Source organism: Hydra vulgaris, chromosome 13, assembly GCF_038396675.1.
Source record: "Hydra vulgaris chromosome 13, alternate assembly HydraT2T_AEP".
Taxonomy (NCBI): domain Eukaryota; kingdom Metazoa; phylum Cnidaria; class Hydrozoa; order Anthoathecata; family Hydridae; genus Hydra; species Hydra vulgaris.
Window position 1 is genome coordinate 30,548,466 of NC_088932.1, and position 24,833 is coordinate 30,573,298.

At 27.9% G+C, this 24,833-nt stretch overlaps 1 protein-coding gene across 5 annotated transcripts; it reads right to left on the reverse strand.

Moving 5' to 3' along the window:
* LOC100202392 (uncharacterized) lies at window positions 1-24,264 on the reverse strand. Of its 5 annotated transcripts, XM_065816758.1 has the most exons (6): window positions 23,885-24,264; window positions 13,054-13,189; window positions 2,294-2,449; window positions 792-1,984; window positions 584-716; window positions 1-496 (listed from the first exon to the last, which is right to left on the reverse strand). In XM_065816758.1, the coding sequence occupies exons 3-6, from the start codon at window positions 2,310-2,312 to the stop codon at window positions 177-179; spliced, it is 1,665 nt and encodes a 554-aa protein (XP_065672830.1). In that variant the 5' UTR covers window positions 2,313-2,449; window positions 13,054-13,189; window positions 23,885-24,264; the 3' UTR covers window positions 1-176. The 5 variants fall into 5 exon arrangements, with proteins under 5 accessions (XP_065672830.1, XP_065672831.1, XP_065672832.1 ...); XM_065816759.1 differs by lacking the exon at window positions 13,054-13,189; XM_065816760.1 differs by lacking the exons at window positions 13,054-13,189; window positions 23,885-24,264 and adding an exon at window positions 3,946-4,151.
* Between the last annotated feature and the right edge of the window lie 569 nt (window positions 24,265-24,833).

Genomic DNA, 24,833 nt, shown 5'->3' on the forward strand with positions numbered 1-24,833 from the left:
TTTGCGTTTGTGTTGTCTTTTTATAGCTTTTTTTTACTAAAGTTCTATCGAAGAGTCAATACAAAAATAATTACATTATTAATTTAGGTTAGATTTGATTATCCATCTGATTATCAAATTTATATCATTATAAGCTAACTATCATAAGAAATAAAGAAGACAAAAACTTTTTATTGTTATGGTGTAAAACCATCTGGTTTATAAGGTAATATTTTATGCATTTTTTCAAAACATTGAAACTCAAGCATATTTTGCCAATGTACGGCACCTTCTGCTTGAGCAGAACTTCCAACGATTACGTAACCAATATTTTTTCTATACATAGGACCATGGTGTCGGATTTCAAATATAATATCGGTCTCGAGTAGTTTTTCTTTACTTAAACCAAATTCTATTGTAGAATTAAATGTTGGTTCTCGTTGTCTTTTTAGTATAGATGTGTTATGTTTACTATGACGTTGTTTTCCAATATACAAGCTAGTTTTTACCGAGGTATCTAAAAGTTGTAAAGTAAAAAATTATTAAAAGTTCCCTGATTCATAAACGTTAAAAAGAGCATATAAAACATAATTGTTTATCTTACTTGGATGTCCTGTTACACCTATCTTTGGTAGGCCTGTGGCTTGAAGAATTTTAACAATAAGTTTGTGAGCAATTAGATTATAGTTAAGAACAAGACTTAAAAAGCCAAGATCGGTTTGAACATCGGTTGGGTTCTAAAATAAACAAAATGTTATAATTTTAATTACAAGTATTAATTATTCATATTTTTTTTTGTGACTATTTGATACCTGAAGCAGCTCAAATTCTTCTTTTGGCGGTGTAAGCTTAACTGATTGTAGTGTGTTTTGAAACCACTTATAATCTTTTAATGTTGCATATCCTTCTCCAAACACCATAGGCTCTCCATTTGCTAATGAACAAAGGGCGTGAAAAACAATATCATAGAATCCAATATGTTCAGCTGAAACAGCTGATATTGCAAAAGTTTCATTAAAAAGTACCTCATTTTTGCCAAATGTCAAATTTGTATGATTTTTATAAAAATTGTTTGGTGACAAAGTTACATACACCATATAAGATAAGTTTTCCGAATCGTTTAAAACAATTTTTCCATCGTTATTTTGTATAAGATGCGGTTTACCTTCAGGTCTATTTTTATCATTACGATTATATTTATTTAATACTCCTATAAAATCATATGCATTTAAATTTACGTATTTTAGTGACTTTACGGTAACATTTAGTAATCGTTTTTCTGCTTGATAAAATATAATAAAGTCGATTTCTCCATCACATATGTTCATAAGAGTTTGCGCAGAACAGCGTCTTTGCCGACTTCTACTGTCGGAGGACCGACGAATTTTTTTTTCAGGATTAGGAACAGTTACATTTTTTTGTCCGGTTTGATTTACTTGGCGATGTTTCGGATCGTCTGTTTTATTTTCATAAACATTATTATAAATGATAGGTTCTGATTTAAACTTTTGTTTTGATGATAATAGCTTGCTTTCGTAATAATTTATGTCTCCATTATCCAGTTGCTTACGCTGCAATAATTGCGTTGCACAACCAGGCCAATTTGGATCACTGTTTAAAATCATAGAATCTTCACTTTGATTTGAAGATAGCTCGTCGCTTTCAAGAAATACCGATTCTTGGGAATCGCCTTGAAAAACCTTTTCATACCCGTTGCTCTTCCCTTTTGAATCAGGTGGCAGTGGTATTTTATCTTTGCGATTTCCATTTATGTCATAATATTTTGTGTATTGTTGCTTATTTAATATCTGTACGGCTTGTACGGTTTGTGCACCTGCTTTAAACGAAGGAAGTTTTGGGTAACCTGGAGCTTTCGTCGTACTTGGATTTACGTATTGGTATTTAGGTTTTTTTTGAAATATTTTGTGCCAAATATAAAAGCGACAAACAACGCCGATAACAAGCAGGATAAGTATTGTTAGTAATACCGTCAACGGTACAAGTACTAAAGTATTAAACCAAAATAACTAAGTTAATATCAAATAAAAAAAGATGTATAAAACTATAAAAAATATCTAATAAATATTAAAGATTGCAAACAGGTAATTAAATCAATGTTATTGCCCTAAAATTTTGTTCTAACCGGAATCCCGGTTTAAAATAGAATATATTGAAAATTAAAGGTAACTATCTTATAAAGTAAAAAATGTATGATAAAGATTTTAAAATGTTCTTCAAAATAAAGAATATATAACATTCGTAAGTTAAAGACATTACAAGAAAGAAGGAGATATCAAGCGCAAATTTCTCTCACCTTCAACACCAATATCCATAAGGTTTCTCTTGATTTTCTTTTATAATTTGATGTTGGGCTCTTTAATTTGTTTGCAATTTAATAATTTTTTGTTATGGTTTGAATCTAAACGTGGTTGACATTAGATTAATCTCATCAATGCCCTTTATAATATCACTAAAAAAAAAAAAAAGAATCAAAAATCGCATAACTAAAAGCTCCTAAAACTATTAAAAACCATTAGTTTATGATATAAAGTTAAGCCCACGATTCTACAAAAAAGTTATGTTTAATAAAATAATTTATTTTAGCTTTAAAAATTAGTTTTTAAAACTAGCGTTGGGTTGAATGAAACTTGCACGCCACTCACTCTTGTGACAAAACACGTAACCCGTTTTTTATTTAAAATTAAAGCTGTTAATGCAGTTTTAAATTAAAATAATAACAATAGTTTGAGCGAGACTAAAAAGATGAATGAGCGAGATCAGATGAACACAATATTAATTTTTAAAATCTTACCAACATTCTTGCCAGAAATTTCAATTCAATTTTTTTGAATTACTTTAAAAAAATTGCTTTAGATAAACATTTTTACAAACAATAATACAAACAAACATTACCAAATAATAAAGGCATACAAAGTTGTGTAACCACGAAGTTTGGTTATTAACTTTTAGATTTATTAAAACCTTTAGACAAATGTTGAATAGAAAAAAAAAGTATTACAAATTCATCTTACATTCAGGAATTGAAACAACGAAAACAAAACAAAAATTCAAATATTTTAATTTGTGCTGTAAACATAGCAATATTTTCCATTTTAAACAAAACTACTATCTATTAATAAATATGAAAATGGTCAAAGCAAGGTTAACAAATTTCGGTTCCGTAAGTTTTTTTTAGTTTTTTGAGTATACTTTTTTCAACACACAATTTTTTAAAGTTCAAATATTATTCGTTAAAAATTGTCACAATATTTTGAAACAATTACATTCTTGTTTTCCTGCTGTGTTGAAATTTGAACTTTAGAATCACTCTAATAACGGAAACAAATTCTTAATTCTGGACTGCGCGTCAAAATGACGCTTTTCTTGAACAAGTTGTTTATTATTTTTTAAATATTTAAGTTGAATAAAAATGATTACAAAGAAAATTATGATACCTGTTAAAAAAAAATATATATATATATATATATATATATATATATATACATATATATATATATATATATATATATATATATATATATATATATATATATATATATATATATATATATATATATATATATATATATATATATATATATATATATATATATATATATATATATATATATATATATATATATATATATATATATATATATATATATATATATATATATATATATATATATATATGTATAAAAATTGACAATTTAAATCCATTAAAATTAAAACATCTTTCAATAGTTTTGTTTGAAGTAAAAAAAATTAAAATTAAATGGAGAGAGCAATAAGGCAATGCAAACCCTCAAACCAATCAAAAAATTCTTGTGAATTCTTTGTCACAAGAAATTTAAAATTTTGTCCTACAACTTAAAAGTAAAGAGAAACACAATACTATTCTTAAAAATAAAAGAAACACAATATTATCAAAGTGCCAAAACTCGAAAAAGATCATGCTTATACCTGTTTTGTTTTGACAAGCAGTATTAAGATTTTTTCGGAAACTTTTAAGTAAAAGTCAGCGGTAAAACAAATCTAAAAGTTTTCAGATCTTTTTTTCGTCCTCCTTTCAGAACTTACTACTGAACTAACAAAATTATAGTTTGTCAATATTATTTAATTTTTATAATTTTCTTCCGCAACGTAAAGTTTATAATTTTCAAACAAAAATGACAACTCGATTTTTTATTTTTAGCGTAAGTTGCAAGTACATAACTGCGGTTTATGAGTTCTTAATAACTACGTGCAATTTCATGAACCGCAGGAAACCATAAATTTTACTGCTACTGCTTTTTAAGTTTGTCGTTTTTTTAATTATACGTTTATGTAACTTAACTGTTAATTAAGATATTAATTATATATAATTTAAATACATTAAATTATAAAGGTAATAAGATATTAAAAACATAAAATAAAAAAATATAAATTTTGATGGTTATGAAGAATCTTTTTATTTTACAACTTCATTTAACGTTTTAAAGTTACAAAAAACAAAATAGGATTAGAAAGTAAAAAAATAGTAATATAAAAATTAACAAAAATATTTTTTTTTATATAAAGAATTTCTGCACAAACTATTAAAAGCATTTGTGCAATCTCCTGGAATTTATTTTCAATATATTATATTTTTTAAGGTTTTAAGTAATTAAAAAAAATAATCTTTAGGTTGCTAATGAAGTTTTTAAGACAAAATAAAAAAAAATTAAAAAATTAAAATTAATGTCTGGAAACGTACACAAGTTATGATTTATTTATTATGCAACCATTGAACTTATATTTAAATTTGCAAAAATTGAATTATCATTAACTATCCTATGGTGACTATTGGTTCAAGTGATTTTAAAATTAAAACAGAAGTTCGTAAGTTCAAAGAATAAACTATTATAGTGATAGCTGTTGATTTCCGAGAAATAAAAGGTTGTTGATTTCCGAGAAATAAAAGGTTGTTGATTTCCGAGAAATAAAACTAAAAGGTTTTGACAATCGGAGATAAAATAAATTGTGGATAAAGTGCTGTCATGCAAAAGTTACTATTGGTAGTTATAGAATAACAAAACAATTTTATTTAAATTTCCATAACAAATAAACTTTTTTGCGATCTTGAAACTTAAACCAAAAGATTTTTATTGAATTGATAAAACTACCAATTATGGAATTAATGAAATATTTAAAATAAGACACGCCAACCATCTTTTAATGCACCTTAACATAAAAACGACATCCAACAGTCCTAAAAAAAATTTGACAATTTAAATCCATTAAAATTAAAACATCTTTCAATAGTTTTGTTTGAAGTAAAAAAAATTAAAATTAAATGGAGAGAGCAATAAGGCAATGCAAACCCTCAAACCAATCAAAAAAATTTTGTGAATTCTTTGTCACAAGAAATTTAAAATTTTGTCCTACAACTTAAAAGTGCCAAAACTCGAAAAAGTTCATGCTTTCTTTATTTGACACCGGGGAATAAAGTAATTTAATGCCTTTCTTGTCTGTTTTGTTTTGTAATTACAGAACTCGTTATACTGTAAATTTAATTTTTGAAATTTTTTTTGAATTTTAAACTGATTTGATGGCTGACAATTGCCGACAAGTATGATGCTTAAGACTCCATAAAAAAAAGATTTCTTTTATTTTATTAATAAAAAAGTGTTGCTCTATAATTTAATATATTTTATATATATATATATATATATATATATATATATATATATATATATATATATATATATATATATATATATATATATATATATATATATAAAGAGAGCGAGAGAGAGAGAGACCTACACCTGGCTCAAACGTAAGAGCGACAAATTGATAAAACTTTACGACTTTTTTTTTACGACTCTTAACTAAATTATAAATTAAATCTCCTGGGTAAGTGAGCTATAAAAAAGCGTGTATACAAAAATGACAACTTGAAATCATAAACACCAAAATTTCAAAAAATATTGGGATAATCTACAAAGTTAAACCTGTGTTGTCCCAACACAATCTTAAATCGCTTTATTTTTACGTACGCTAATAATACATGGGCTAGTACACACGAATCCATATTGAGCAGAGGCGTAGAAAGAATTTTTTGGTGTTCGAGATAGGTAACTTCTAGACATGGAGCAAACTCCAAACATTTATATGTTTATACTTATGTCAAATAATGACGGTTTACAAAAAATTGCGATGATTGGAAGCTGGGAACAAAAAAGCCCCAAAATTTTCGCCCCCCTGCCCCAACCGTGAGAGCAACAAGTTGATGAAGTATTTTTTGTACTATTCTTAACTAGACTTATATTCATCGATAAATTTTAAGTTTCATAGTATTATCTATTAGCGTTTAGAAATTATTACCATACAAAATTTGCAGCCCCCTCAAGTTGAGGGGGGTTTAAACTTTATATGGTCATAATTTTTGAACGCTAAAATATTTTAAAATGAAATCTAAAATTTATCGATGAATATAAGTCTAGTTAAGAATAGTATAAAAAATACTTCATCAACTTGATGCTCTCACGTTCGGGGCAGGGGGGCGAAAATTTTGGGGCTTTTTTGTACCCAGCCTCCAATCATCGCAATTTTTTGCAAACCGTCATTATTTGACATAAGTATACGCATATAAATGTTTGGAGTTTGCTCCATGTCTAGAAGTTACCTATCTCGAACACCAAAAAATTCTTTCTACGCCTATGATATTGAGTACTATTTATACAAGTCAAAAACATTCATCAAGATTAGTTTATGATAAAGGTAAGGTTTCAGCATGGGTGAGTCATGCTGAAACCATACTAAAAACCTTAAATGCAGTAAATGTTTACGAAATCAACATTTACCAAAATGGACTATTTATGCTTAAATACAAACTTGGACTTGTCCCATCGCATTTTTTAGATGGTTTCTTTCAAGTAAACTTTAATAGATATAAAACAAGATCAACAGACAACTTTACCCTGAACAACAAAGTTCTCACGGTTTCTATTTCCTACCGGGGTCCGTACCTACAAAACAAAATAATACCAAAAAATGTAGAACTTAAAGTATTAAATAATCCTGCCAACTTGAAAAATAAATTAAAACACCTCATACTTAATATCCACAACTATACCGACATGTATTAAACTTAGCAACAAAATTTATACCAAAATATCTATTTGTATTATTGACTGTATATTGTTTAACCATTTTGACTATATATAAAAATGAAATAGACTATATTAACCATTTAAAGAGGTACTCGATGATAAGTCTTTATAGACTTCTTCAAGTTTTCCTTTACAACATCATGTATATATCTGAAGTAACAAAAAATCTCTTGTCTTTTTTTTTCTTTTTTCTTATTTTTATTCTTTTATTTTTAAAAAATACTGGTAGTTTTTATGATAAGAAACACTATTAATTCACGCTGTACTTAGTTATACTTGTTAGACCACTTTTCAATATGTTATACGTGATATTATTATGTTACATTTTTTACGTTGCATTATATTATGTCATGTAGTTGTAACGTAACGATGGGTAAATTTATTGAAGTTGTGAAAAAAAAAAAAAATTTGAGGAACAAATTTCGAGTTAAAACTAGAGCAATACTAAATTCAATTATGATATAAAAGACGTAAAAGCTAATACTACGTAAATTACCTTTAACTTTTATGTTTTAAGAGTTTTTCCTGAAATTTCTGAACAAAACTTTTTAATGTGAATATATATATATATATATATATATATATATATATATATATATATATATATATATATATATATATATATATATATATATATATATATATATATATATATATATATATATATATATATATATATATATATTACGTCGTATTAGCTTTTACGTCGCTAATTTTTTTATAAAATGACCTTTTTAAAACCAAATTATTTCAAAATGGGGCAAGTTGGGGCAGCTAACTTTTTTAGTTTCTTATAGAATGATACAAACTCTCTTTAAAAAAATAAACAGCTTCGCGAAGGAAGTCTAAGGTAAAAAGTCCTAGCATTATAAAAAGCAGTTTAAACTCGTTACAACTGCATTTTTAAAATGCATTTCTTACAACCTGTATAAATACATATTTCAAATATTTTCATAATTTAAGATAAAGTTATCTATTATCTTTGTATATATAGAAAATTAAATTGAAAGGTTTTGTGTTTAGGGAGAAAATCAAGATTTAAAAATGACAAAATTTTATTGATAAAAAAAAGCTGTTTTCGGTCACTTTTAAACATAAATTAACGTTTGAATCATTTTATTTCAGTACTTATTTTTTTATACCGTTAAAATCATAAGAAATTGTAAAAAATAGTTAGCTAATAACATTATTTAAATTGCGCCACTCAAAAAACTGTATTTTGGCCAAATTTTAAGTGTTTCTAAATCACTGTGGGGTGGCGGGAATAAAAGAGGGGGTGGGAATTTTTGTTTAGATCTAATAAACGAGGCGGGGAAGGAAGGGAGGAAGAGGAAAAGGGTTTTTTTTTCTTCTAAACTATATTTTATAGGTCAGTTCGTAAAAACTTCCAATTGACATGTTACAATATAAGTATTTTTTATAAAAAATTTCAATTTGCAAATTCAAATTACAATTTTTTACAAAGCACGCATAAAGCTATTTAATTCCAGAGTGGCTTGAGGTCAAATGCGCATTTTCTAAATGCTGTTTTATAATGATTTTGATAGGATTTAATATGCTGATATAAGTTTTATACTCTGGTGAGAAATCAACTTTTCCACTGAGCAGTGTTAAAAAAAAAAGCTCCTTAAATTTGCAAAGGACCCCTAAATTTTCAATTAGTAATCCGTAAGATTGCTGGGTCTCTTTCTCCCAATTGGAGTGTGTGGGGGAGCCTAGCCTTGGCTCTGTCTGCATTTTTTAGAGAGGAGTTTTAAAAAGTACTCTCTGCATTAACGAGGAGGTTTAAAGCTGTAAATAAATTGATTGTAATTATTAAAAATGATTGTAATAATTAAAAAATAAAAATAACAAGAAAAACCTATAATTTTTGTTTACAAAAAACAATTTCAAATTTTACAATTCCAAAATAGCATAAGTACAAATAAAAAAGAGTGAAACTTATTTGTCACGCAGTTTGAGCAATATAAATTATAAAACACATAAAAAAAAAACATTTTAAATTACTTTTATAGTTTTTTTAAAATATCATAAAAATTTTAGTATACCTCTTATATATAATAATATATAATATATATATATTTTTAGTATACCTCTTGTATATAATAATAAATATATATTTTTATAAGATATATAATAAATAATTTTTTTTTTTTTTTTTTTTTTGGAGTGTTGTATTGAATTTTACTCATAGTATGATAATTGAATTTAAAAAAATTTGTTTGAGACAGACTTATTATTATTAAAAAAAACAACTTTCAGAGCAATATTTAAAATAAGTAATTTTGTTGTAAAAATTCCGCGAAGATGATTCTCTTTTAAAAACCGAGTCAACTAATTCCGGAAAAAACTTATAAAGAAAAAACTGAAATAAAAGATTACCTGTTTAACTGAACACTAATATATTGGACCCTTCCTTATTAATTAAACTTAATTACGCGTTTAGTCCTTATATAAATATGAGTCACCGCCGTAAATTGATAAAATAAAAAAACAAAAAAAGAAATAATCGCTCTATTTCAGCCAATTAAAAAGAACTCACACAATGGCAAAAAAAATAATTGCATAAACTGCTTCAATTGCACAAATTGCTACAACTGCATAAATAAAATCTGACAATTTATCATTATGTAAAGCATTATTTATGTATAATATTTGTTTGTATTGTTCAGAATTGAACCCTGCAACCTCTAAAGGTGTTGGCACCGTCACCATTTTAGGTGCTTTTAGTAAATTAATATTAGTTGAAATGCCTAATAAACTAACCATAGAGTTTTGTACAAAAGTTGTACACGGTTATACAAAACATTGTACACGGAATTAAACACATACCGAAACTTTTTAGTTCGAAATGATAAGAAGATTTTTTTAGTTTTTGTGTTTCTTAAATGACCTGTATGTCAGCTTTTCTCTATGCAATCTTTCTAACTCTATTACTGCTGATTTTTCCTAATTTTTTTGTTCTCTTTAAACACATTTTTGTAGTTAGTGGGCTGAGCTTATCTTCTGCGGATCTTGATATGCAACCTCAGTATGGCAATTAGCTGGAGTATTATAAACCACCATACCAAACTTACCAATTAGGACTTTGATAAAATATCCAAACAAGTACTTGAACTTTGTTGCGAGTTATTTAAAATTTGCCAAGCAAACTAACATATTTACGAACAGTAAGACAGGCAAAGCTTCCATCAAATATCGGAAGCATAAAGTAGACGAGGGAATTACAGGTGAAATTGCAAAACTCGGAGCAGCATTTCGTACTGAAGATAATATAAATATTTCAATACAGGTAAGACTCAATTTCCTGAAGTAAAAAATAATAAATGCTTTGCGTCAAATGTCTGGAATTTTCACAAATCGGCTTTTTTTTCAAAAAAAAAAAAAATCGGGTTGTGAATTGATTATCGACATCATATCGTCGGTATACAAAGTCCATTTTTGGCAGTATGGAGTTATTTATACCACTATTAAGTATTTTATATTCTCTATTGTTTGATAAACCACACAAATTTAATAAATCAATTATTAATGAGTTATTAAGGTTTTTTATTTCAACTATTACGCAAAAACTTCTTATTTTAACTAATCTCAAAATGATGTTTTTGGACTTTCCCTTGTATACCGACGATATATTGAAACAGACAAGGAAATATGAAAATTTACTTTTTATGCTTGCTTTTTTTCAAAGTGTTTTTCAATAAAACCCCTTTAATTTGTCCAACCTTACATTTAGCACTTACCTATACATAAGCAGAAAAACACTAGGCTGCGCTAGGCCGCACATGTGATCAACTTTAAACTACACTCTCGTATATTGATAAAAACATATAACCAAATTTTTTGAGCTCAACTGAGCGCAAGAGGAGCTAGGCTTTTTATTATACATGATATCCAATCGTAGGTTTTTCTTTAAAAAACTGAAAAAGACGCATAAAGAACAAGGTATAGAACATATAAGAGCAAGACATAAAGAACGGTTTTAGATTTTTAATCATTTAAACCTTGTTAGAATCTTCTTTAAATATTTTAATGTTGCTGTGGAACATTCTATGACGACTATGTGATTTTAGTTTTTTTATTAGTAATTATTATTTTTATTTTTAAGCGGTTTTTTAATGTGGATTATTGTATTAAGTTACTTTTATGTGAACATGTGTAAAAAGATGATTTTTGGAAGAGACTTATTATCGTGAGAAAACCACATTATCTAATACTTTTAGTTTTAATGTCGTCTAAATGACTTTTTTTAAGTACTATTTTTACTTTGAAAATTGTACTTTAAATGGGTCAAATATGTTTTGTTTATTTAAATAACCTCCAAAAATTGAAAAAAAAATATTTGTGAAAAAAGCCATTTTATACACCTTAATTTTAATGTTTTACACTAAAGCAACAGAGAGCACTACACAATGAAATTCTCCAGGCCCAACAAACTAAAATCTTATGATGAAAATGCATTGCAGCGACAATACTTAGGTGTACAGACTGAGAAGGAGTCAGAGAAAAGTCAAAGATTCTATCCAATCTGAGGAGGGCATGGAGTTCTTGATGTACTAATGCATAATGTATGTCATCACCTAGACTCTAACATTTAAAAAAATGTATATTAATAAAGTTCAACTTTATTAAACGTTACATGTTTACATTGATAATATCAAAGAAATTAAGTACATAAAATAAATAAAAATAAAGAAAGTATTGTCTTCACAATCCATGAGCACACCTTTTGGACACCAAATATGCTCAGATTTAAATTTTCCAACCTCAATTACCTATATTTAGACATACAACTCTCCATCTAAAAAAAAAATGGACATCCCAGGACAACCCTTGACCACCCCAAAAAAGACCGCCTGTGCGATTATAACCACTCCCAGAGAACAGATATGCCCAGATTTGAATTCCCTGATCTCAATTGCTTTTTGTTTAGACATACGACATATACAGTCTAATTGAAAAACTATTGAGATATTCCAGAACCACTCTTGACAACCCCTAAAATGATCACTTGAGCGGTCATGACCACTCCTGAAGATCAAATATTTCCGGATTTGAATTCCCTGACCGCAATTTTCTATATTTGGACAATATTTAAACATGTTCCATCTAATTAATAACCATCGGGACCCTTAATCACCCCTAAAATAACTATTTGAGCAGTCATGATAACTTCTAAAGACCAAAAATGCCCAGATATGAATTCCACAACCACAACTACCTATATTTAGACATACAATATGTCCTATCTAATTTAAAAACCATCAAGCATCCATGGTTACCCTTGACAAATCTTAAAATAATCACTTGTGTGGTCATGACCACTCTAAACTTAAAATGAAATCCTCAAAAAACCCTATAAACATGTTTTATATGTCTATATATAACCCATAAACAGTATTGCCATTTTTAGACAATTCTGGCCCACTGTGCAATGCTGCTTTGGTTGTACTTTAACCCGTTATAACTTTTAAAAACAAACACTTTGCCGTAAATTAGTTTATTGCTGGGACGGATCCAGTATTGTTTGGTCTTGGAGACAACGTCCAGACATAGAGCAATTTTCAAACATTTACATGCTTATTCTTATCTCAAATAAGGATGCTTTGCCAAAAATTGCGATGATTGGAGCCTAAGAACAAAAAAGCTCCAAAATCTCTGCCCCCTGCCCTATAGTGAGAGCAACAAGTTAATAAAATATTTTTTAAACTATTCTTAACTAGACTTTAAATTCATCAAGAAATTTTAAGTTTCATAGTACAATCTCTCAGCGCTTAAAAATTAAGACCATATAATTAACCTCCTCAAATTGAGGGGTTTACAAATCTTATGTGGTTTTTTTAAAAAATCTTCATCCTTTAGATGTTGGAGTCTACTGCTATGTTAAATAAGTTTAGGGACAAATATTAAATAAACAAATATTAAATAAACTCACAGCAATTTCTCTAAAAATGCGTTTTGCGCAGCTTCAAGCAAAACTTTTTAATTTTGGTAAATGTTCCACGTGTGTTCCTAAATGTTCCACGCGTTCTTGTATTGTTGAGATATTTCAAAAGACGGGTTTATTTCCGCTAAACATAAATAAAGTTTATGTGTAACGAAAACACATAATCAATACACATAAACCAATATTGAAAATTGCCAAAATATTTCAAGCACAAAAAACTGCCTATTCTGTTCACAACTGTTTACATTTCTGTTCAATCTGTTAACAACTTCTCTAACTAAAGCAATAGTAACTTAAAAACTCCCTTGTGGGCAAGGTACGTTTTATAAACGTTATTTGGACGTTTTTATCAGGTCTAAACCTAATAAAAACGTCCAAAAATGTTTAAAAAACGCACCGTGCCCACTAGGACACGACTATCTTAATTAATCAGTCTCAATCGTTAATTTTAATAAATCCGAAAGCAAAAGTTGAACTAATTTAAATTGTTGATCAAGAAAACAGAATTGATCTAAAAAGTGCAGTAAAAGAACAGTTGTCGATCATGTCAACACTAAAAAGTAAAAAGGTTCCAGAGTTTGCAGACTGAAGAAGAATGTCTCAGTTTACTCAAAATACTAAATATACTTAAACAGGCTGAAGAAAAATTAAAAACACTCCAAAAACTAATCAGCCAAAATAAAAGTAACCATTGGTTTTCATGCGACATTTTATATTCCCAATATTTGCTATAATGAGTAACAATTAAAAAAAAATTAACTGCATAAAATAATAAATGTTCAAAAAGTTTAATAACAACAATTTTTTAGTAATTATTAAATATAATACAAAAATAATGGTATTTTGAAACTTTAAACGCGCGTGTTAAACCAGAAAAATCTATAATCGGTAAATTAACGAACTTGGAACATGATCAGTTGATAAAATAAAATCCTACTAGTCAGAATTTCACAAATACAACCTTTTTTTTTTTTTTTTATTTTATCGAAGAATTGATTTTCAGAATATTAAAAGACTTGAAAATTTTTTTTATTATCTTAGTTACGTGATCAAAATGTTGAAATAAACGAAAATATATAGTTTCTTTTTGAAGCCATAAATAAATAAAGAAGAAATTGATAAAAATACCGTTTTCGGTATTAAATAAAAGAGACATTTATAGTGGTGATCAAACAAGAAAAATACCCACCACGATCATTGAAAAAAACATTACGGATCTCATTTATATCAGTATGATTTATTTTTTAGTCAATTTTTAAGATTGATTTTTGAGCGATCCATATATGGAACTAATAAACAGTTTAAAGCATCAACATAAAAAATTATTTAAATATCAGATATAAATTCAAAGTTTTCCCAGTTGCTATAGATGGTTTAGAATATTCAAAACTGTTTATGAACCGCTAAGCGGGTCACTCGTCATTAGAAACAAAGTCTATGAACTGCCATACGGGTCACTCGTGACGAAAGGGTTAACCACCTCATTCCACACACAAGTTATAGTTTATGTAATGCAACAATTAAATCATGAATCACAATCCTGAAAAAAAAGATATTTTTAACTCACCAAGTACCTGCATGTGTAAGACCTTGCATTTAAAAAGCCTTACGACTTTTTAACAAAATTGCGTTTAAAAAAAAGGAGCTATTTTTCCTTATGACAAAAACGTGTTTACAGATTTTGTTTACAGATATGATTTTGTTTAGAGTTTTGTGACAAATAGATCTTTAATGTTTTTTTGTAGTTTTTGTTGTTATTTTTATGTAATTATTAAAATGCTCCAAGAAGACATAAGACCTTTTTGTAGAGCACTACGGAAGAGCATTTAATAAGTAAGTTCACACCTCTTTTCTTACCAATGTAGCAAATAAGGCCAAAGCTGGTATCAAACCTCAGACCCCTAAATTCTTAAACAAGTGCTCTAACCACTGCGCCAAGGCTGTTTTAATTTTAAAAGATAATTTACAATAAACTCGCGAAAATTCGAACCCCCGATAACTCGGGGATTCACTCGAACCACTCTACCTGCCCCCGTAATATTCTTCTAATAACTTGAACTTTAGAAGAAAAATAAAAACAGTCTTATTGAATTTTATTACTTTTCTTTCATTAGATTTTTAGCCTCAAGCGAATTGCTCAGTCGGGTTTCTCAATAAAATACAAAGAAATTTTTTAAAGCGCTTTTTTGTATTGCAATCAATATTTAAATGTTTAATTTTGATATTCGAATTAGCTTTTGTTCTTTTACTTATTCGAGTAGCCTTTAAGTATAACTTTTAGTATAACTACATTGAGAAATGTAGTTATACGAAAAGGTTGTGTTTACATTTAGGTTGTGTTTACTTTTTACAATGACTGCAGTCGCTGCAAAACTATAACAAAAGTGGTTGTGTTTACTTGTGTTAAAGTGGTTGTGTTTACGTTCAGGTTGTGTTTACTTTTTACAATAATTGCAATCGCTACAAAGTAGTAATAGAAATGGGTGTATTTACTTCTGCTGAAGTGGTTGTGTTAAAGTGGTTGTATTGAAGTGGTTGTGTTTACGTTTAGGTTGTGTTTACTTTTGTAGTCGCTGCAAATAAAAAGCTTAATAAAAAATCAATCAAAGAAAAGTATGCTGTTAAAAGAGGGATTGGCAAAAGGTTCTCAGGTTGAAACGTTTGCAAACTTAAATTATCTCATTTTTAAATGGCTTTTTAAATGTAAGAAGTAGAAACGTAGTAGAATCAGCATCAATTTTAAAAACTAAAGCTATAGAACTTGCTTAATAAATGAATAATAAAGAATTTCAAGTATCTGGTGTTGACTTGATTTTTGGAAAAACAAATACAATTTTTTTTTTCGAGATGGTTACTGGAAAAGTAACCGTCTCGAAAAAAAACCGTTTTTTTAAATCAATGTGTTTAAAAATAGAAAACTTATTTTGCCTACAGTGCGCGATTTAGGATTTAAGACATTATTTAAGATTTTCTTTATAAAGTCTTTTGGCTTTTAACCTTTAATTAATTCTTTTTATATCGTGTCGCTTTCTTTTTATTAGTATTTTTTTATTAATAATTTTTTTTCTTTCCTATTTCTTAGATTTTCTATAAATGTATGTATATATAAAAAATGTATGTCTTAAAAAGTAAAGTTTCAAAATTGTTTCTGTATTCGCCGAATTTAGTTCATTTACTCTACAAATAAATTTACTGGTCCCTTAAAACAATGTTACATTTATATGCGTATAGATGCATCATAGAGAGCTGGCATCTATATGTATATAGATGCATCGTTGACAGATGGTTTTGGACACCTGGTTTTTTTTTTTTTTTTTGGTGATTACAAAAGTGCTCGAAAAAGTCCTTACGGTCTTATCTCAGAACACCGCAGAAGAGCATTATCTAGAAAGTTCACGCCTCCTTCCCCATACCAATGTCAGTTATTGGGTTAGGGCTGGCGTTTAACCTCGGACCTCTTTGTTCTGAGCCAGAACGCTTACTAGTGCACCACAGCTGCTTTTAGACAATGCAATTAAAAAATTGTTTATGTAAACTAATTTCAAATAATTTTAAAAAAGTTACTGGTTTGTAATAGGGTAGATTAAGGTAATATAAGCACCTTAAGCGAAAATTGAAATATTTTCAAAAGTAATTATGCTGGATCCAAAATTTTTGCGAATAAACAATTTTTAAGGATCCCTACTTATGATCCACTTAGATATTTGGGCACCCGAAATTTTTCCTTAAAAACACAGAGGATTTAAAAAAGTAGCAAATAATGGTAATATGAGCACTTTAAATTAGCTCAAAAATAAAAAACATTAGTTAAGTAAAAAAATAACAACCTGACAATTAAAACTAATATTTAGAATATAATAATATGTTTTTAACAAAACTAATCATTAAAAGATTAAATTTTAAGCCACTTTTTTTGAAACAATACTACTATGTTTTCCGCAAAAGAAAAAAAAGAAAAAAAATTTGTTCGTTATTTTTTCAATTTTATTAACTCAAACCTTTGAACAATAAAAAATCGAATTTTTTGAATTTAAATGACAGAACAATATTTAGTATTGTTAAAATGTTAAAGTTACTATGTTTTGTTTTCTTCAAAAAGCAATTAAAACCACTGCTATTTTAGGTAAACCACTACTTAAAACTAGGTAATTTTAATGAGTTATTTGAGCATGCTCATATTACACAAAAATGACTCTTTAAATAAAGTCAAAACTAAATGTTTCTAAGTATTGTTTTTTAAACAAAAATGGATTTGATTTTTAGCTAACATATTTTTCTTTATAAAAAAATTAATTTCATTATTTTAGCACCAAAATTTCGCGCCACAGATTTATTAATGTATTATGATACTATTTTAACAAGGCAGAAATTTTAACAGCGTTTTAATTAGATAGCCGCTAATTACTGCATATAAATTTACGCTAATTCTATTAATTCCTGTTATCACTACATAAAGTCGATTCCAAAAATGCAAAGCAACTTTGACTTCAATGCTTACATAAAAGAAATCTTTTAGTATGCTCATATTACCTAAATCTACCCTAATTCTATTAAAAATCAAAGGAAGATAAAATTCTTAGGATTTCGGTCTTAAGGTTTTCGGTTTTTGGTGGTGCGAATAGCGTCTGAGCAAGTGAAACTTAAAAAATAATTTGGGATGAAAAGCAAACTGGAAAATTTGAATGAACCTTCAAAGTTAAGTATGCTATTTAGGCGACTTTCCCCTACCGTTATACCGTTAACTAACAAAACTTCTTTCAATAATTTTTAACACAATTTGTTTAAATTATTTCACAAATAAAAAGAAGCCGTTACATTGCAATCATTGTTGTCAATAACTTGATTTTTTTGAAAAGGCGACTTATGCCACTTTCAAAATAAACTTGAGAAAGTTATAATTTTAAAATTAAATTTCTTGTTTAAGAAACTTTTTTACTTAGGAATAAAAGTTTCAGAATGAGAAAACAAAAATTGTTACTCAGCTTAAAAAAAATTATTATAATTAATTAGAATTTTCATAATTTTGATATAAAAGCATTTAATTAACAATTTAATAACCTTTTAAAATAAATATCTCAAAATTCGAATTGAAAAAACATTCTATATAGATTAAGGAATTCATAAAAGCACATTAATAACATTTTTTTTATCAAAGAAAATGTAATCCACAACACGTGCTTGAAGTCAACGTACGTATGAAGTATTTTTTTATATTTTTTGTTCTTGATAACTTTTTGACCTTTTTTTTCTCAGGATGAACTAAGTTCAGGTGTCAAGCTTAACTTTTGTTATCTTTTTACATTTTGGTAGATGGTTTTTTTTACATTTTGGTAGAAAACTTACATAGTTTTAACATTCAAACACCAAGAATTTATGAAATTCAAAACGTTTTAATGCGTATAAACTTAGTTTTGAATAAATAATATTTTTGTTCATCAATTTGTCGTCTTTATTTAGATTAAAGGGCGCAATTGTTGGGTATTTTTTATTCCCAGGCTCCAATTACTGCAATATTTTGCAAAGCATCTTTAGCGGACATAAACCATTAATGTTTGGAGTTTGCTTCATGTCTGAAGTTATTTCAACACACCAAAAAACACTCAAAAATGATGTCAAAGCATGTGCAACCCTAACAAACACTACTATAATGGTAGAAGTGCTCGACTAAAATAAAATTGTTTTAAAGTTTTATTTTAAATTACAACATTCGCGATTTCGCTATTTATATGAAGAAACTTCATAAAAAAAGAAAGTTGAAAAAATAAAATTTCTTCATTTTCTTATTTATTTGCGTATTCCTATTCCTATTTTTTTTAAAAAGACTTTTCCGTATGACAAAACAATAACAATTTTAACATATTTTAATACAATACGTAATATAAACAAAGATAATAATAACGATCGAATTAGCCGAAGGGAACTATTTGTTATTACTATTACCATCAACGATTGTCCTAATTCTGTGCAACGGCGTTATCAAAGTTAGACATCGGCTAGAATCAACTAGTGATGTAAATTTTCCGGTAAAATTTGATTCAAAATTTAACGGTAAAATTTAGCGGTAAACTTGCCGGTAAATTTTAATTCGAAGAGGGTAATTTTCCTCAAAAAAAGTTATTATTTTAAGAATAATAAAAGTAAGTAAAAAAATTTCAAAACTTACCAGGTGGTAAAATTTCAAAATTTTCCGTTAAATTTACCGAAAAATTTTGCGGTAAATTTACCCGTCGCAACACTAGAATCAACTGAATCAAAACATCAGCTGCATGTCGGCTAAATGTCAGTGAATAATAAAGGAATTTTTTGATTGGGTAAATAATGATTGCATAAATTATGGCTAACCCACAAATAATGAACAGTATAGATCAGTATCAGCTAAACAACATTATTACCGGTATCTTTTTGATCAATAGGGTATTTTTGATCAAAGGGCATCTTTCAATGCTTATGTAACTAGACTAAAAATTGGAATACCAATGACATAAAAAAAATTTTCTCGGTTTAATACAGTTAATTTAGCGGTCTATATATTGATTGATGTTTCAGATATAACACTTTCAGGTGTTGTGCAAACTCCAAACATAATATGTATATATATATGCATATACATATATATATATATATATATATATATATATATATATATATATATATATATATATATATATATATATATATATATATATACATACATATATATATATATATCTATTTATCTATATATGTATAATATATACATAAATATATATATATATATATATATATACATATATATATATATTAGGGATATGACTTTTTAATTTTTTTTCAAATAAAATGTTTCCTGTATCATAAATCGATGAACTTTTACCTAAAATCATGAAAAAAGGCCCAAATAGCTTTCTGCAACAAAAAAAGGTCACCCCCAAAATAAAAATTTGATTTACCATTTTTATACATTCATTTTTGACCGATGTTTTAATCTTAAGCTTAATTCTCAGCTTAATTCTATTTATTTCATTATTTTGTTATGAATTTATAAATATAACGCCACACGTTACCATGGCAACGAAACGGCCGTGTGCCGGCAAATACTTGGAATTGTTATGTGATGACGTCATTGTGTTACCACGGTGATATAGACGACTGTAACAGACTGTAGAAGATTATAGAACTTAGTAGAACATTCTGGAAGCTCTAAATAATTATATAAGCGAGCTGCTGTCAGAGCTCAGTGTTGATAATGTGAATAGTTCTATGAAGTACTCTGCGTGTAACTGAGCTAATAAGGAACTACTGTAGCGAACTAAAGACGCTGTAAGTGTACGAAGTATAAGTAGTTGTAGCATTATCGTTAGGATACGGACTGGATTATCGAACTGTTATCAACATTGACTGGATTATCGAACTATAATTGGATTACTATACAGTTAAAGTATTTTATTAATTAAACGACTTTATTAAACGGATATTTACGCTCAGCTATCCGTAAAGTCGTAACAATATTATATGATGTCTCACAAGAAAAGTCATACCACAGTAACAAAGAACAAGAAGACTTGGACTAAAAATTTGGTGAGATTTCAAGAGTCACACAGAAGAAGAGGAAGCGTGGCTGTAGAAGAACATTCACTCGATGAAAAATCCAGAATACCACTTCAATTGCAGATCGTAGGAAGATACCAGTTTCTCGGAGCATATGTTAAAGGAAGAAAAGAACGAATAGACCAAATTTCTAAGGAAATTACAAAATTGTGGGACAATAAACTGAATTTTCCACGTGTGTCTGATCAAGTGATAAGAGCAAAGCTTATGAAGGTGCTGAAGGTCAATGATGAATGTGTCAAGCGTGGAAAATATGATGTTCTCAATGCATTATTTGACATCACGAAAGTGAATGGCCAGTGGTTATCCTCGGAAGATAAACGTCTATACCACCTACAAAAAGAAAGTAAAGGACAGGTGGGGTACTCAACAGGACAAGTGGCAAGTAAAGAAACCATTCACCCTTCCAAGAGAAGGAAAGTCCAGTCTGGAACAGCAATACCTTCCACATCACAAGTCCTGTCTACCACAGACAGTGGTACTGAATCTGAAAACTGCAAAAGTAAGAGTGAAGATGATGAAGACGACGACGGTGATAAAGACGATGATGAGGACACTCAGAAAAAAACTAGAAAGCACTACAAAAGTAAATTTGCTGTAAGTATGGTTACATCAAGTGGAGTTTCCACAAAGAAAGCTGCTAAAATATGCAATGTATTATCACAACAAGGTATTGATATTCCAACTCCAAGTCAATCAGCAATTTACAAGTCCATATTCAAAGAGGCAGGTAAATTAAAAAAAGAAATGATACAACAACTTAAAATGGAACAGTGGTCCTTACACTTTGACGGCAAACGAATAGATGATAAGGAATATCAGGTAGTTGTACTTCAGAATGAAAGAACTGACGTGAAACTTGATGCACTGCGTTTAAAAGATGGCAAAGCTGAAACTGTTGCTGAAAAAATTGCCAAACTTATTGATGAATACAATTTGTGGAATTCAATTAAGATGATCATTACTGATACAACAAACGTCAATACTGGGAAGAGAAATGGAGTTGTTGTGAAGTTGCAACGTATGTTTAAATTAAAGGGTGTCACAATACCACAATTTATTGGTTGTCAGCATCACGTACTAGACAGGATTCTCCGTCTGGTGATGGACGAAGAACTTGGGGGTGATACCAAATCTCCAAACATTGAATACCCATTTGTGTCTGAACTGTTGAATAAGTATGATGAACTGAAGGATAAGTTTGTGAATGGAACTGTAGAAATTCTTGATAAATCAGGGTGGAGAGACGATATGAAGTTTTGGTACCATTTAACAAGAGTGTTTCGGTTCTATGAAGAACAAAGAAACTTCCCTCTGATTCACTTTCAGAACATTCCTAATATGAGCAATGCCAGATGGAACTCAAGAGCCATTCTCGCCATTCTGGCGTTCATTCTTATGCCTGAAGCGAGAAAGAATTTGGAGAAGGTTTGCAGGTTCATTTCATATGAGTGGGCAGAACATTGGTTTAGTAGTCAAAAGTACAATGACAATGACTTCAAGAATTTATCTGATGTATTGAAGCCTTACAAAAAGGCATTGCAGTCATTCAAAAATCACTGGAAGAAAGAGCCATCCGTCATCGACATACCACGAAGTAATCAGATAGCTGAACATGCAATCAAGGTGATGCAAGACCTGTATGCTTCCTGCAGAAAGAAAGACAAACTGCAACTTCGATTCATTCTAAGTAATAAGCGCTAGACTCTTTATGAGACGTGAGCATCATGTGACCCATGTACTAAACACAGTAGGCCTATAGACACAGACAGTTATGTATATTGTTGTACTAGACGCTTTGATACTGTTAATTTTGTAATACTTGTATAATTATATATCACATAATGTTTTTTGTTATATCACAGTACATGTTGCATAAATAAATAAAATAACAACAGGAGTATGACTCTTACAACATCTTCAGCCTTTAATATTCATTTACTGTACAAAAGTGTACCTATTGAAAATTCGATTTTTTGGTTTTGGGGTGACCTTTTTTCAAAATATGTCAAAATGAAACATCTATTCGTTCTTTTTACATAAAAGTTCATTGAATTACGATACAGGCCTAGTAGGTTGCAAAAAAGTCATATCCCTAATATATATATATATATATATATATATATATATATATATATATATATATATATATATATATATATATATATATTAGTAAAAAAAGCAGAAGCAGAAACCTTCCTGATTAACCTGCTGAAGAAATTTAGATAAGTGTTTTTACTAATTTATTATTGCTCTGCAGCCGTATTCACTTCTCTCAGTTAAATTTAACTAAACTTTTTTCTGAAAGTTTGTAACAATATTTTTAAGTAAAGAAATGACGAAAGCTTTATTTAAATTTGCTTAAATAAAACTATCACTAAAAAAAACATTTATGTTTAAAAAGTTAATTTTTGAAAGAACTTTTTTGTTAATGCAGTAAAAATGAAACTTTTGACTAATGCTCCGTTAAGCTTAATGGAGAGATGAGAATACGGCCCGAGTTCTTTAAAAACATGGAGCACTCTATTTGCAGAAAACACTAACTTGATAGAACAGTAACAATCTAAAGTCGGTTATCAACATGGTCTGAGGTTGGGTTTAATACAGGATAATCAAAAATCAATCACAAAATAATTATTAAATTTAAGCAAGTAAATTTATGCAGCAATTTTTATTTAAAAATAAAAATATTTCAGGCAAAAATTTTATTATTCTGGCATAATAAATTTATTCTTACTTGAATATTGCTTATCTTAAAAAATGTTATACTTTAGTAAAACATTTGTCGTTTGAAGACAAATTAATAACGTATTAAAAAGCATTTATCAATTATTATCGTTTTTTTCAAGTTTAGCTTTTGTCATATTTTCATTATATAAAAAAGAATCTATTTTAAGAAATCTAAATAATTGGCACAAAAGATAATAAAAAAAAATTATGTTTAAGGTCTTTATTATAAAGAATTAAAAAAAGTTATGAAACTTACATGCTTATTTACGTGTGACATATTTTTGATTCTAATTCCTTGAATAAACTTGAATTTATTCCTTATATTTAGTAAGCAATATGTTTAAATTGTTTAAAAAAGATGTTATAATTATGTAATATTATTTTAGGCATCATTATTATTTTCTTTTTCTTATAATTTATTACTTGTCCTAAAATAGTTACAAAAGACTTCAATAATCATATAATATCATTTACAAATACTTTGAGCAAAACTTTGTATACTTACATAAAACTTTTCCCCCAAAAAAAAACAACTTTTTTTTTTAAAACTTTTCCAAATGACAATTACAATAGCAAACTTTGACAGGAATTGCAGCGATAACTGCGTGGGTTTTTAATTGCGTTTCATTATTGCAAGTTAATTTAAAAATAAGGTTACTTCGACTTTAAATTACTGCTAAAACTTTACTTTAAGACGGCGTAAATTACTGATGACTATACCGCAACGTTTAAGTAGTATTTGAATATGTTTACGAATAAAAATATATAATTTCAACTGACTTTTTTCAAAGATATTTATGTTTCAAATAAGACATTATTCTATGTATAGACTTTTTCTTGCGATTATTGTATTTACCCTACCCACTGTTAATCTTTCCTTTAAATGATATCCTTTTGATTGCAATTTTATTATATATTATATATTTTGATTGTATAGAGATTTTGAATAAGATTAGGTAAATAACATAAAAGAGTGCTGAGTTTAAACTTTTTTAAATACCTAACATTTTTTGATGCTGGATGTTGCGGGGGAAATTAAAAAGCTGATTTAGGAAAATTTTAAAAATGTTTAAGTGAAAATTTATAAAATATGTAGCAATATTTGGAAAACAACGACAGCGACAACCACATCAATGTAAAAAAATACGTTTAGTTAAAACAGTTAGCGGTTGCTAAGAAAAAAATGTGTCAATTGAACTTTTTAACATGTGTAAAAGCAATATTAATACTTAATTTATCAACTAGAAACGTCAAACAAGCAAACAAGCAAACAAGCAACACCAAAAACATCAACAAAGTAAATAAGGGATATATATATATATATATATATATATATATATATATATATATATATATATATATATATATATATATATATATATATGTATATATATATATATATATATATATATATATATATATATATATATATATATATATATATATGTATATAT

Bases quoted from the DNA above. Each gene is read 5' to 3' on its own strand.
- LOC100202392 (XM_065816759.1), bottom strand. The intron at 717-791 runs GTATCAAATAGT...TGTTTATTTTAG, and splicing joins AAGAATTTGAGCTGCTTCAG to AACCCAACCGATGTTCAAAC. The intron at 497-583 runs GTAAGATAAACA...TACAACTTTTAG, and splicing joins AGGTGTAACAGGACATCCAA to ATACCTCGGTAAAAACTAGC.